Source organism: Phoenix dactylifera, unplaced genomic scaffold (assembly GCF_009389715.1).
Source record: "Phoenix dactylifera cultivar Barhee BC4 unplaced genomic scaffold, palm_55x_up_171113_PBpolish2nd_filt_p 000007F, whole genome shotgun sequence".
NCBI lineage: Eukaryota > Viridiplantae > Streptophyta > Magnoliopsida > Arecales > Arecaceae > Phoenix > Phoenix dactylifera.
This window is the reverse complement of record NW_024067666.1, coordinates 944796-959143: the sequence shown is the minus strand read 5'-3', so window position 1 is coordinate 959143 and position 14348 is coordinate 944796. Positions and strand designations below refer to the sequence as shown.

Below are 14348 nucleotides of genomic sequence, written 5' to 3'. Positions count from 1 at the left end.
ATAATTCACTAAGCTCCATCACAATTTAAATTACAACTACAATAGTAATTCAGTCAAGAATACCGAAAATTATGTTCATTCATGCAAATACTAAGCAAAATCATCTCTTCTAGTTGCCAATTATGGTAGTTTTTTAGGTATTGATTCGATCTTCTCTATGAAATTGATTGCTAATATAACTATATATATTTTTTTTAGAAAAAGCTAAATTGGCTATATTAAAATGTGCGGCTCTAGAATGTATGCTTTTGTGCATTTTTGAAGAACCATAATTTTATGAAATACTATTGCATCATCTACTAGATTTTGCGACAATGTTCTGATTATTTGGTGGGTCATCAAGCCTTTCTACAAATAATTTTTTTTTCTTTTGCTTTAAGAAAGTATTTGCAATTTATTTTCAATAATCGCATTATTTCTTTTATTTATTGTTTGAGTGAGTTGATGCACCATGGACTTTCCTGATCTGGCTTATTTAAAGGTTTGAACTACGCAAAATCCTTAAACTTCCTCTTATTTATTTTACTGATATGATTATCTAATATATCCAGGTTATAATAACCCAGAATAATCCGACTTACAAAGACCCCAACGGCCACATACAAATATCCGTGCCGACTTTTTACAAACCCTAAACCCCTCAATCTTCTTCGACTTCGAGTTGGGCCGCTTCTCCTCTCCTCGTGAAGCACGTGCAGCTCGAGTGCCCCTACGCTGGTCGTTAGATTATTAGATAAAAAATCGCGCAAAGGAAAAGGGTGTGGCCGAGCCCCCTTTTAGCTCTCACACTCTCCCGATCCCGATCCCTTTGGTTTCTAGGGTTTCGTTGTACCGCCCCCTCTTCGATTCCGTCCACCAAATCTTTTCGCTGGGGTTTCGATCGGAAGGCAGAGGGCATCGGCTTGAGGGCGGATTTCGATCTTCTTTTGAGCAAGGTATGCTTTTCTCCTCCGCCGCCCTGCTTGTTCGAGCCAAGATCGGTTTTGGATGCAAAGAATGGTTTTATCTCATCCGGCGGCATCTGAAACCCTCTCTTTTCAGCCTTTTCCGTTAATTCTCTCGGCCAAAATTGATTTTTAGGTTTTTACTTGTTGGGAATAGGTAAAATTTCCTCTCGTGATGTGTGTTCTTTTGATATCTGATAACTTCTAGAAATCAAGGAAAATTAGGGATGGAACACTTTATGTAATAATCTTTATAGTATCTGGTTGTAGTGGCTGAACGAAAGGTTGCAACTATGGATTACCATCAACATTAAGCCTAGGGATGTTTTTGGGGACGGTGCCTTTGCTTTGTTTTTTTTAACCTTTTTTTTAACCTCTCTTTTGGTTGTTATTGTTCTTCTCATCACAGGTCAGATGTAAAGGATTGGGTGAAAACTCAAATAGTTTTCCACTCTTAGATGCAACCGCTTTTTTTTAAAATTAAACAAAAACAAGGAAGAGAAGGTGATAGTTGGGGTTTTTTTTTCAGTCATAGCGTGTATTGTTGAAAGATTTTTTGGTTTTATGCGTGCCAGTGGTTTCTAATCTCTTTTTCCTCAAGTTTGTGTATCCGTGTCTTCTTTCTCCTTGCCTTCTCTCTATATCTTCATTAGTTGTCAACCATTTAGATATATCAATTCTCCAGGCTGATCAGAATTTGAATTAGATTGCACTGTAAGTTATCCTTGAATATGACTGGTCTGGGTTAAGTACTTGTTATCCCGGCCTTGCAAGAACTGCTCTATGTGCCACTATGGAGAATTTTGAAGTCCACTAACAACATCATTAAAAATAGAAGTGGAGGGCTGATCAGAATTACCTCTCTTGAGATCACTGATTGAGATTTGGATGGCTTCAAACTTCATGGACATATCTTGTTTTTTTATATCAGACATCTGCTTCCCATGTCTCCAACAGTTTTTGCATACCACCAGCATTCCGTTTCAACTTGTCAATTGCTCGATCAACTGGTTGCAATTGCGCTTCATATCGTTGGAGGCTCTCATCTTGTTCTGCATTATTACCATTGCTGCACCTTTTGAAAAGACCATTGGTGTAGGATCTTTTGACACTCGATACTAAATCTTATGTAGTCTCTTAGGAATCAAGATCAGCAGAAATAGGGTTCAAGTCAGATCTTAGATCTGAATTTTCTAGGATTCAAGAGAATTTCTCCATTGCTAGTAACAAAAGTCAGATGATATCTCAGATCTGAATAGCAGTTGATTACTGATATAAAAGCATTGGAGGGGAAAATAGCAATAAAGAATAATGAGAAGTGAGGAGAGAGAGATTAGAGGAAGAAGAAAGAGAGGCCTGTGGTCAATTTACTTCTCAAAATAATTTTGCTACATACAATTTTTGAGTACCGCCCCAACAGCTGGCCACTAATTCCTACTCCAATTAGGACTCCTAACAGAGGAGTAAAGATAGAATAGGACAGCCGATCAAATCCCCTTTATTAAAAGCCTAAACTTTCTTTCTCTAAATACTGCTTATCAGCTTCTGTTACCTATAGCATAAACAGTACCCAGGGACGGTAGCGACCACCTATTTATAAGAAAAATTACTAAGCACCTATTGGATGTCCAATACTAATTATTTGGGCTTCCATTACATCCTAAAAGGACTCCTAAAATCCCTCTTAATAATCAGAAACAAATATGTTAAATGCTTGGTATTGGCCTTTTCCTGGGCCCATAATGGTTGGTCCTTCTGCCTTGTCCTTCTGCTCCTTGGCTGCTTAGAGATGCATCCGAGGGTGTGGGCATTGCTGACCTCAGTTTTCTAGGAAATTTCACAGGGTTTTCTTCTTTTTTTTTGTGTTTGAGGGGTGGACTTGTAAGTTTATACTCTCTTGGATCCCCATAGAGACTACAACTCACTGGTGGTCGATTTTAGGCATTTTTCCTTTTTATTTTAGCGCTTGAGCTAGCTAACCAGTCCCACTTGTTCTAGCTATCAAATATATGGGGCTAGCCAACTTATTTGAGGAGATTGCTTACTTTTAAGGACATACAGATGCCAAATCTGTCTCATGGAAGAGAGGAGGCATCTCTTTCTCTATTTGTGTGCCTAAAAAGAAGTAAAGGAGAGAGTAGGAAAGAAGGAAAAAGAAAGGACATTAAATATGAACAATAAAAAATATAATAAAATAGGAAAAAAAAGAGTGTTGGGTCATTCAACTAGCTGGCCGCCCCTTCTCAAAGTAGCTCTCCAGGAGCTGTTTTATCTCTTTTGATTTTGATGATGAGCCATATCATTTGTAAGATTTACTTTCGTGTCATGTAAGGTTTTTTAAGGCAGAGAAGAGCAAGTGCAGAGTATTTGAGGCAGTATTTTGTACTGTTAAAAAAATAAAGCAAAAACTAGTTCTTCTTTTTCAACCTTCTTTGTCTCGGTTGTTTTGCTATTTCCAGAATTTTCAATAAATAACAGAAAATTTTGTTTTTTTAAAGATAAACTCAGTTCTGAAATAAAAGATCTGTTCATTTTCAAAAGTCTGACCAAGGATAATAGTATAATACTGTATCTTCAATTCAATAGATGATAATAATCTGGCTGCATCAATCTCAGAATTGATTTTAGAAACTATCAGATGTTAGAGACAAGTGGGAAATGAAGTTGTACGCTAGTTGCAATTAAGTTTAATATCAGTTAATGTAGTAACCAAAATACAGTGACAGATCCTTGCTTATCCATTGGTTCTAGTGTTGTGTCGTATATTTAGAACAATAAGTTATCTGTATCTTGGATGTCTTAAACATGGATGTGCAAGGCCTTGGATATGCTTAAAAATAATACGACCATGTACAACAATCTTCTGCCTGCTTTAAATTCAAATAGTGCTGGTAGTATTACTTGCACAACTCTTCTACTGAATGTGTACTATTTCTTGCAGGAAACTGCTCTTGCTTTCATTTGCGTGACCAGTTTACATTATTAAACAATACTATAGAGCAAGGCAAGTCAGCATTTTCAGTCTAATATAATTGGTGAACAAAATCCATATGGCTGGGGCTGGCATATTACCAGGAGACTCTTCACAACATGGAATGGTGGAAAGTAGTCCTTATAGGTTATCTCATGACAGGCATGAGGAAGATAACTATACTGGTTCCACTTGGTATTTTAGTCGGAAGGAAATTGAAGAAAACTCGCCATCTAGGAGAGATGGCATTGATCTGAAGAAAGAGACGTATCTTCGCAAGTCTTACTGCACATTTCTGCAGGATTTGGGCATGAGACTCAAAGTGTAAGTTCCCACTTGCCTTTTTTTTTAATCTTTTCAAAGTCATATTGCACATTTCTGCAGGATCTAGCCATGTCTCCAAGTGTTAGTTGCCCCACTTATTTCTATGTGTTTCTTTGGTCTTTTGTTGTCCAAATTACGAGTTCAACCTCTTTATGAGATTTGGATCTTCATTCTTTTTCTTTGAAAGACAAGATGGTTACTGTTGCTATCAAGTCATGGACAACCTGAGACTTAAGCTCTGAGTATCTCTTATTGGCAGTTAAAGTTGTTATATACTTGTATGATATTTTCACCATATCAAGTTCTCTACCTGTTTCAGTAAATTGATTTTGTCAAGTATTACCAATCATTTTTAACTCTATTTGTCAATTTTATGCCCATAGTATGACAATGATTGCTTATTTTTGTGATGCAGACCTCAAGTAACAATAGCCACTGCAATTGTATTTTGTCATCGTTTTTTCCTTCGCCAGTCTCATGCAAAAAATGATAGGAGGGTAAGTATCGGTTGCTTTATAAAAAATATATGTGGCTATCAATATTTGGATGCACAAGTAATTTTTCTTTCTTTTCAAACCATAACTGCTTATATGTGTGTGTGTGTGTGTATTAAACTTTTGCAAGCAGTGTTATCTGTTAGTGTATATAATCCAGAAGCATTTGACTTCTTGTGTAGCTTTCAATCTGAAATTCAGAATATGTAGCTGAGTAACCATTCTTCTATACTATGAAAAATATTATCATCTGTACCTTTTCTGCAATGATTCCTTAGGTTACTTTTTTCTTACTAGACAAAGTACCCTACTGCTATGTTTGTAATATTTTTCTCTTAAATCCTGTTTTCATCAAGGTAAAAGGTGCCAGTCCCTATATTTAGTTATGGTATGCAATTATTCTTTTCAAATGAGTTAAAACTTGCACCTTTTGTTTCTATTTAATAAATAATAATGAGTATCATCTTGCTGTGAAGCACAGAGACAGGACATGAGATATGGATCTGACATGATACAGAAACATCGACATGGCAACTTCCAAAAATTAGAATATGGACACATCAAAACATGACATTAAGTAAATAAATTAGTTTACATTGATAACGATGTCGTACATGATAAACATTACTCGTTTAGTTTTTTTTAGAAAAAAACTCTATATAGTTCTAGGTTTCTCTTTTTCCTCATGACTCCTTTAATCTCTTGGTTAGAGTGTTCAAAAACATGACATTGAGTGGATAAATTAGTTTACATGGATAAGTATAACATACATGACATACATTAATAGTTCTAGGTCTTCTCTTTTTTCCTCAAGAGTGCACATGATACTGAAGGGTGAAAGGGGTTTTATTTACCTTAGCAGCATAGATTCAGTTTTTGAACCTCCTTGATGCCTCCGGAGAAATAAACTAGCAACCGTCAAAGTATTTAGGACATTTCTGGAAACATCTAGACTATGTAATTGCCATATATATCACTTTTTTCTTTTGAAATAAATAATCTGGTACTAACATAAAAGTATCCGATATGTATTGGGCCAATTGTTGGTGAAATGCAATGTTTTGTATGTTGCAACATTTTAGCTTGCATCATCTGTGACTTAGAGCTTACGTCCATGCATGTTATGTTTTAAATACTTCTAGACTTGATGTATATTTGATTATTGCATAAATTTGCAATTGACAACTATAGTGTATTTATGCTTGACACCTTGTATCTATGAACTTCATATTTGTTCTTTTTTAATGTATACCTATCCTAGTTCACACCTTTTTGCCTAGTTATTGTGAAAACTTTTTATTTTAGTTAAAATTTGGCAATTGTATGTTGAGGAAACAGTTAATATCATCATCGTTATTATTATTGGTAAGTAACAAGGTTTGTTATCTCGATACCGGATCCGTATCGATGTCACACTAGCACAGTGTTGGTACGGTATGGTATGAAATTTTTTTGGCATACCGAGTACTGGTGCGGACTCGGTACGCCTCGTACCGCCCAGTTTGGGCCAGTAGGGCATACCTTGGTAAGTAACTTTAACTATTATTCACTATGCAAGGAAGTACATACAACTACCCAGATGCAGGCAAGTGATCACAAAAATGCTGCTAGCGAGCCAGGCAAGACAAAACCACCGACCACCATGAACACCCAACCCAAATGTATGTAGCCAAAGTTGTTTAGAAGTCACATGCACATACGAGCAAACCATGTAGAGCCACAACTCCCCCACATTGAAACAGACAAATAAAAGGCCAAAAGGGTGCATTGTGGCAATCCCAGTGCACATAGGACATACTGGTGGGTGTCCCTTTTTTTTTGGGGGGGGGACACAGCTAAGAAGGAAGGTTTTGAATGAAGGCCCATGAGGGCGCCAGCTCTCCGATGACACCAGCATATATGATGATGACCACAACCATTGTACCAGAATCCAACTCTCGAAAAGACAATCAAACACCCACAGAGCGTGGTTCCCTGAAGAATATGGCACCCAGCTGGCTGGAGTTGCTGTGGTAGCCTGGTCAAAGACCATTCTAGTAAGTGGACCCTTAGAAGGCTTGTTGTGAGCTGGCTTGTTTTGTGTGCTGTCTGGATGACAACATATGAGGCTGCCCTTGCTTGATTGAACACCACTTGGTGCGCAGCCATGTCTGCACTGGCAGGGACCTGTAAAGCTGATGTCGATGTGGTCTGCCTGCCTGCCAGCACTGGCAAGTTGTGTGGTCGTTGCATACCCAGTGGAGAAATGCACAATGCTGAGGCAGAACAGGGACCGTCCTGGAAAGCTTGCTAACAAGCTTGCCCACTGAGTGGGTTTGGCGGTTAGCCAGTTGGTCTATGATCATTGCCTGAGGCCACATGTGGCCTGTTGAAGCCCCTCGGTCTATCCTGGTCGCTAGTGTCAGGTGGTGGCAGCAAGAGGGAGCCAATGTTAACATTATTTTCTGTCTTTTTCTTGTATCAATTTGAATCCGCACAAGCTAAATCTTCTTATATCTCAATGATTCTCACTTGGCTTTTGTTCTTAAATTGTTTCCTTATTTCCCATAAATCGTATTAGATGTCTTGCTTAAGTTATGATTTACTATGAAACTTCCATTGAATGGAGATGCTATAATTTCATCATATGGGCAAACACTTTCAATCAGCTCGAGGGATATGTCTGCAAAAATTATACGTTTTTCACTTTCCTATATTAATATGGCAATTATGTGATTCTAAGCACTTTTCAGTTATTTTGTTGTTTGGGTTTCTAGTTTCTGCCTTGATGTTAATGATATATTGTATGTCTGTCTTTTTTCCTCTATTTGTTACTTGAACATTTAATTAATAAGAGCTGGTTCAGATAAGGGATTGGAGTTCGAACTGAAACATGTACAGTAGATTGTTCTGTGTTTTTGATCAATACTGATGCTTAGTGTTCACACATATATGATTTGCAGACCATTGCTACTGTTTGCATGTTTTTGGCTGGAAAAGTTGAAGAAACCCCTCGGCCTTTAAAGGATGTTATTCTTGTTTCTTATGAAATTATCCATAAAAAGGATCCTGCTGCTGTTCAAAGAATCAAACAGAGGGTAATATATCTCCTTTTCTTTGTTCCACTTGTCATTAATTTTTTCTTTGTTTTTTATGTTGTTTGCCATTCTTGCCTTTAGTACTTTATTTTACGATGGATATATTTTTCACTTAAAAAATGGTATTAAGTGATTCTTATTTTGTAACTTGTTCGCCCTTTTTTAGATTTGTAATTGTATTGGATTGAATAAATTAATGGCAATGAAACATATGCTGAGATAATTAGTGATTAAAGTAGGAGTGCCACAATCAACATGCAGTGCAAATTGAGTCTTGTATTGCCTAATTGCACATGGTATTGACTTGTAATTTTATATGCACGGATCCTATGTTTCCTTACAGAGCAATATCATGAGTTACCTCTAATGCACTTTTGTCTCTATAGTAGTCTTTTGGTTGTTTATTTTAACCTAGAAGAATTTTTAGATGCACAGCTTTACAGTGGTGCCATCTTCCACTTCTTTGATTCATTTACCCTGGAGATGCTGATTTGGCCTTCATAAATTTCATCTTGCATGCCATGAATGCTATTGGAAATGACAAAGGCCCGAAGATCTCTTGAATTTAATTGGCTTAGTCACCTTCTCGAAGAAACCATGTGAAAGACAACGGATGCTACATGGACTGTATTTGCCCCATGATCCTTTTCGAGATTGTGTTTGGCTCCCATCTTTTACTTATGTTTTCTGTGGTAGTAGAAATATTCCATACCAGGGAAAGGATATTAAGACATAATGGAGTATTGGTCATAAAATTGATCTTCTCTTGATATAGGACTTCTTTTATTCTATATTTTCAGTCCTGCTACCAATAATTTCCATTGTTTATATGTATAGGGCTTACTCTTGTTCCCGGTACATGTTATCATTGTCTTCTTCTTCTCTCTCTATGTTTCTCTTTTATTTTTTAAGAGAAAGGAGATTAGGTCCTCCTTAGGAAAGTGCAACATGTAGCATCAATATACAAAATATACTATTGCTCTCTAGTATAGTTAAATTCCCAATTCTCACAGCCATTCCTCATGGACAAGCCGGTTTCCCCTGCTTGATCAGCTTCTCTATAAATATGGTAGTATTAAAAGAAGAAAGAATCTTTACCCAAAAAAGAAGAAGAAGAAAGAATCAAGCTAAGGCACCAAATGTCCATGAGGCAAAGATGGAGACTTTTGCTTCCCATAACCATTGCCTCATGGACAAGCCATTCCTTTGCTTGATTAGCTTCTCCATGAATATTGGTAGTAGTAAATGAAGAAAGACTCAAGCTAAGGTGCCAAATGCCCATGAGGCAAGGATGGTGGGGAGTCTTGTGCTGGTCTCTAGAATATAACCAAGTGACTAACATAGGGGACTCTCCTTCCACCCAAAAGTCGTGGCCTAGAATCATGTAATAGCCATTTTAATGCATCCCCACATAATTCTGCCATAAAAACTCAATGGCAAGACAGCTTGAAACCTGCAGCCATAAGGGTGACACCTTGCTCATGTCTGATAATGAAACCTGCTTCAGCATAATTAGTTGGAACACTTCCATCAAAATTTATGGACATCAGCAAATAGTAAGAGGAGAAGGAAGGCAGCTAGCAACCAATGGTCCCAAGAGAGTCATAGAAGCCAGAAGACTAAGAGAAGATGGTGAATATTTTGAGATTGAAAGCAGTTCTTTGTGCAAAGGTAAGAGCATGTCTAAGAACTATTACTGCAAAGGAGACTGATGATAAAAAACTTGATATGCATGCCAAATGCTTTGAGCAGTATAGCTAAAGAGAACTGCTAGATCTGATTTTTCCGAGTGAAGGACCAGACTTGACAGTAGAGGTAAAATCAGACTAGCTATACCAATAGAAAGTGATGCCTAATGCATTCGCAAGTTCAGGTCAAACCTCCTTGGAGTATGGACAACCCATAAAAACATGTTGGAGATTCACGGTTTCACCAATGCAATGACTGCATCCCATTTGAACATCGAGGTCTTTAGAGGCAAGAGTGGTGGTAGTTGGCAATCAGTCCCACACTAATTTCCAAGGGAGTAGTTGCATTCGAGGGCCTAGGTTTAATTTCCACACCAATTTTAAACATTATGGTGTTGATGCTGATGGATCTGAGTGATAAACATCTTGAACACTGACCTGCCAGTGATGAAAAAAAGCCCTAACAAAGTTTGTCTTCTCAATTGCCCAAAGATAGAGGAGTGGGGGTGATTATGTCCATAATTTCAAGCAAATGCGGAAAAAATGAATATTCTGCCAACTATCATGAGTGATCAGGTCAGCCATCATAAGAGAATTTGAGATAAAAGAAGAGTTGAAGGTTGTTGATGTTTTGCTGAGGCAGCGACAATCATCTATGACCTAGAATATAGATTTGTTTGCGAGTGCCAGTGACCCATTGGGAAGTGGCAAATAAATACTCACAAATATCTTGCCATGCCCAAGAACAATGGTGGAGCATTTTTATGCATCCCAAGAGACAAAAATAACTTTGAAGCCACAAAAGAGACCCATAAATTATTCATCTCCAAGCATGATCCACCTTCACCGTAGTTGCAGGAATCTTCTGCTTAGGATGCTGCACTGGCTTTGGAGTCTCTTTGGAAACTCTTCCCACACGTTTCCTGATTAAAAAGATTTCAGTAGGCCTACTACTCCCCACCCACACCCTAATCTGCTCTTGCACTTGCCCTTGCTTTTGTAACTAGGTCTTGCAATGGTAGCCAAGAGTGTGGTCTTAGTTCTTCATAGATTGGGGATATGAAGGCCACAAGGCGTTATGAGTAGTAATTCCATCCTAGTGAATTAGATGAATACCTTGACTAGTGTTATGAGGAGTAGCTCGTAGAAATTCTTCACAATGCGATCGTGATGGTTTATGACTGAAATAGGGATAATGAATTAACCATAAGAGGTATATAGTGGAGGACAACATTTATAAGAATAACCTTCCCAACCATTTCCAAGAGCTAAGATGCTCTTCCACTTTATCAATTGGAAAACTGAAATCCTTTCTCTTTGAACCTGCACCTATTGTAGGAATACCAAGTTATTACCAAGGACAAGGAAACAAGTTAATCTCCAACTACCTAACAAGTTTTGTGTGCACTTACGAATTCTTGGAAGGAACGTGATAAATTGGTCAGTCAATATTAACCTTTTGTCCAGACATTTGATGATAATAATCAATAGACTCCATAAGTCTTGTTGATCAATGTTAGCTTTGGAGAAGAGGAGACAGTTATTGGTGTATAAAATATGAGATTGTGGAGCTCAAGGGCCTAATGAATTCTAGATAAGGTACCTGCAGCCACCTTAGAGTGAAAGGACCTGTAAAGCATGTCGGAGTAGATGATAAGTAAATAAAGTGATAGCGGACATCCTTGTCGAAGACCAACCAAAGATGAGAAGAAATTAAAGGGGCTCCAAATATAGAAAATCTTGGGTTACAAATACAAACACATAATCCAATAATTTCATTTAGAATGGAAATCAAAATGGTTTAGAACCTTCTTTCCAAAACCCCACGTCATCCTATCATATGCCTTCCCTGTATCAAGCTTTTTACCATCATAGCTTCATGTCAAGTGTGGTAACATTTAACATTACTCTTTGCAGGAAGTCTATGAGCAACAGAAAGAACTTATTTTAATCGGAGAGCGGCTGGTACTTGCAACTCTTGGTTTTGATCTGAATGTGCATCATCCATATAAACCCCTGGTTGAAGCAATAAAGAAGTTTAAGGTTGCTCAAAATGCCCTTGCACAAGTTGCTTGGAATTTTGTCAATGATGGGTATGCTAAAGCTACTTTTTCTCTCTTTTCCAATTATAATCCTCAATATGTGTATTTATTGCACACTGGAAAGGGGTGTGCAGGCTGCGTACTTCGCTCTGCCTGCAATTTAAGCCCCACCATATTGCAGCTGGTGCCATCTTCTTGGCTGCTAAGTTTCTGAAAGTGAAGCTTCCGTCTGATGGTGAGAAGGTTTGGTGGCAGGAATTTGATGTTACCCCACGACAGTTGGAAGGTTTGTTTTTAGACAGAGTGATCAACAAAAATATTATATAGATTTTTCTATATTTACTCCTGTTTGTACAGTTTGAATTTTTGTGTGGGTTAGGCTGGTTTTTTTTCCCCTTTTAGTTTGCAAGATTGATTTTGTGTGTGGAAACCTTTTATCAATTTTGATGAGTATCTGACACCTACTTTTGGCTGTAAACATATCTTAGAGGACTTTGAGATCATCTCTAATTTGAATCTGTAGATGTGGTATATGCAGAGGTGATCCATAGATGACAGACCACAAAGGGGTGTTTATATGCCTGGCTAGGATATCCATGTGGCATTCTGTTTGTGGATTGGATGACTGATGGAATGATTTGTTCAAGGTGGTACAGGGAAGACCAGAATTGAACTCAAGAGTACTACACATCAATATGAATACCACCTGCCCCTCAAAAGCTGGTTTTGGTACCTGCAAATCTTGGGATTGTGGGCTCATCTGCTTCCTTCACCTATCCTCATCTAAATTACAAAAAAAACCTTATATTCTCCATATATTCAGAGTAATATGGATATAGGAGCTAGGTGTCCAACATCACATAAATAAATATGGTGAAATAAGCTGCTATATGTAGATATGTCACACATGCATGCTGCATGTTCCTCTGCATCTGCCTTTGGCCACTTGTGCACACACAAACACCTACATTTTGTTCGTCAATGCAACTCCTTATCCGTTTGCTTCTCCCATTTGTCATTTTCTTATTTGAGATCTGCGTCTTTTTTCAGAAAAATTCCTTCTTCCCTTTTTTTCAATGGTCGCCTTTATTCATTTCTGAAATTATTTAGAACAGCATTACCTCTATATGTGCTTCTCTGCATAGCCACTCACTTTCATTCATGGCTACTTTCACAGTTCGTGAGTGCCAAAAATTTACTTGACCTAGCATTTTGCAAATGTTTAATTCTCTGATTTTTTTCCCTTTTCTCCATTTCTGGTCCCTTTCTCTTTTTTTTTTGCGTAAGATTAAATTATTGATCTTGAGGTGCTTTTTTAATATTTTTTATTTTATTGTTCTGTTACATTTTATGCTTAGCTTTGAAATTGTCTGCTTTCAGAGGTTAGCAATCAAATGCTGGAATTGTATGAACAAAACCGCGTGACGCAGCCACCATCCCATGGGAGTGAAGCTGAAGGGAGCTCTGCCAGTGGGGTCAATCACCAGACTCCAGCGAAAGCTCCAGCTTCTATGGAGGAGTCCCCTTCACAAAGTGGTTGCTGTCAAACACCAAACACTGCTGGGATGCAGAGTGCTGCCCCAACAAGCTCATTGGCTCGCCCTGTGCCTGATCAGTTGTACCCTGATAGGCAAAATGGGGCCCAAAGGGTTTTGCAAAATGATATCAAAGACCATCGGAACAACAAGCAAAGAAGTGGCCTTCATGACCATAAAATGGAACCTGGACTGGTGGATCATCGGTATCATGAATCAGGGAATATGGCAGAAGCTGGAAACAGCAGGGCCAATTATGGGTCTGAGCGTCCAGTAGAAGAATCCATGTTGCCTGTCACCGGCAGTGAAGGTCCCAAAGGTTACTCTCAAATGGATGCTATAAACAAGATAGACAAAGACAAGGTGAAAGCCGCTTTGGAGAAACGGAGAAAGTCTCGTGGTGATGTTGCTAGGAAAGTGGATCTGACGGATGAAGACGACCTCATTGAGAGGGAGCTGGAACATGGTGTTGAATTGGCAGCTGAAGATGAGAAGATGAAGCAGGAGAGAAGGCATGGCTGGGTAAAACCTTCCTACAGACAGGAGCCTCCGAATCTGGATCATATAACTGAGAATGGATTCCATGGAGCTGATAAGGCAAAGGGGAATGCAGAAGAAGGGGAGCTGTCACTGGATAGTCAGGAGCTCCATTCTCCAGAGCCTAGGAGCCAGAAGAGGAAAGCAGCTAGCCCACATTATCATGGGTCCTCTGCAAAGCACCGAGTTACTATCGATGATTCGTGTGTGGTGGGAAGATTTGAACGTGTTGAGAGAGATCATAAAAGGCTAAGGCAGGAAAATCAGGTCTGATGTTTGTATAATTGTGGAAGGGAAGGGATCCAACTCGCAAGGTTCTCACTGAATAGGAGAAGATGCTGGGCTGTTACAATTTTTGCCTGTATTGTGATTTGTCTCAGGATGCTGGAATATAATTTCATTGTCCATGAATATGCTTGTGCAGATTGGACCGGCCGGAGAAATTATGAAATTTGTACAGAAGTCTTAGAAACTCGCCTGTGCAAATTTTGATAAATTTTATTTATGGTCGTAGAGATGTGCCTTTCTTCTTTGCTGTCGATGGGAACCCATGAAGAGCAAAAGTTGTAATAAGTAAACATCCAATTTGGTAAATCTTTAGTGATGTATTTCTATATATTTATGAAAAATTAAATGCCATATGGTCCAAATTTCATTTCATGTTAACTATCTGTAATTTGTTTAATTTATGATTTTAAAATTGGAGGTCGGGTTTTTGGTGCAATGGCAAGGTGGT

The 14348-nt window shown here is 38.3% G+C and overlaps 1 protein-coding gene across 1 annotated transcript; it reads left to right on the top strand.

Annotated features, from left to right (window-relative positions):
• The first annotated feature begins 653 nt into the window (after nt 1-653).
• On the top strand, nt 654-14278 carry LOC103705355 (cyclin-T1-3-like). The gene is made up of 7 exons (XM_026803973.2): nt 654-935; nt 3886-4239; nt 4655-4736; nt 7676-7810; nt 11416-11591; nt 11675-11826; nt 12921-14278. Exons 2-7 carry the CDS (start codon nt 3995-3997, stop codon nt 13883-13885), a joined length of 1755 nt encoding a protein of 584 aa, XP_026659774.2. The 5' UTR covers nt 654-935; nt 3886-3994; the 3' UTR covers nt 13886-14278.
• Nucleotides 14279-14348: the final 70 nt, after the last annotated feature.

What these genes read in the sequence shown, in the direction of transcription:
- LOC103705355 (XM_026803973.2), top strand. Translation starts at nt 3,995, where the DNA reads ATGGCTGGGGCTGGCATATTACCAGGAGACTCTTCACAACATGGAATG. An exon ending in TGGAATTTTGTCAATGATGG is followed by an intron (nt 11,592 to 11,674) that starts GTATGCTAAAGC and finishes AGGGGTGTGCAG; the next exon opens with GCTGCGTACTTCGCTCTGCC. An exon ending in TACCCCACGACAGTTGGAAG is followed by an intron (nt 11,827 to 12,920) that starts GTTTGTTTTTAG and finishes GTCTGCTTTCAG; the next exon opens with AGGTTAGCAATCAAATGCTG.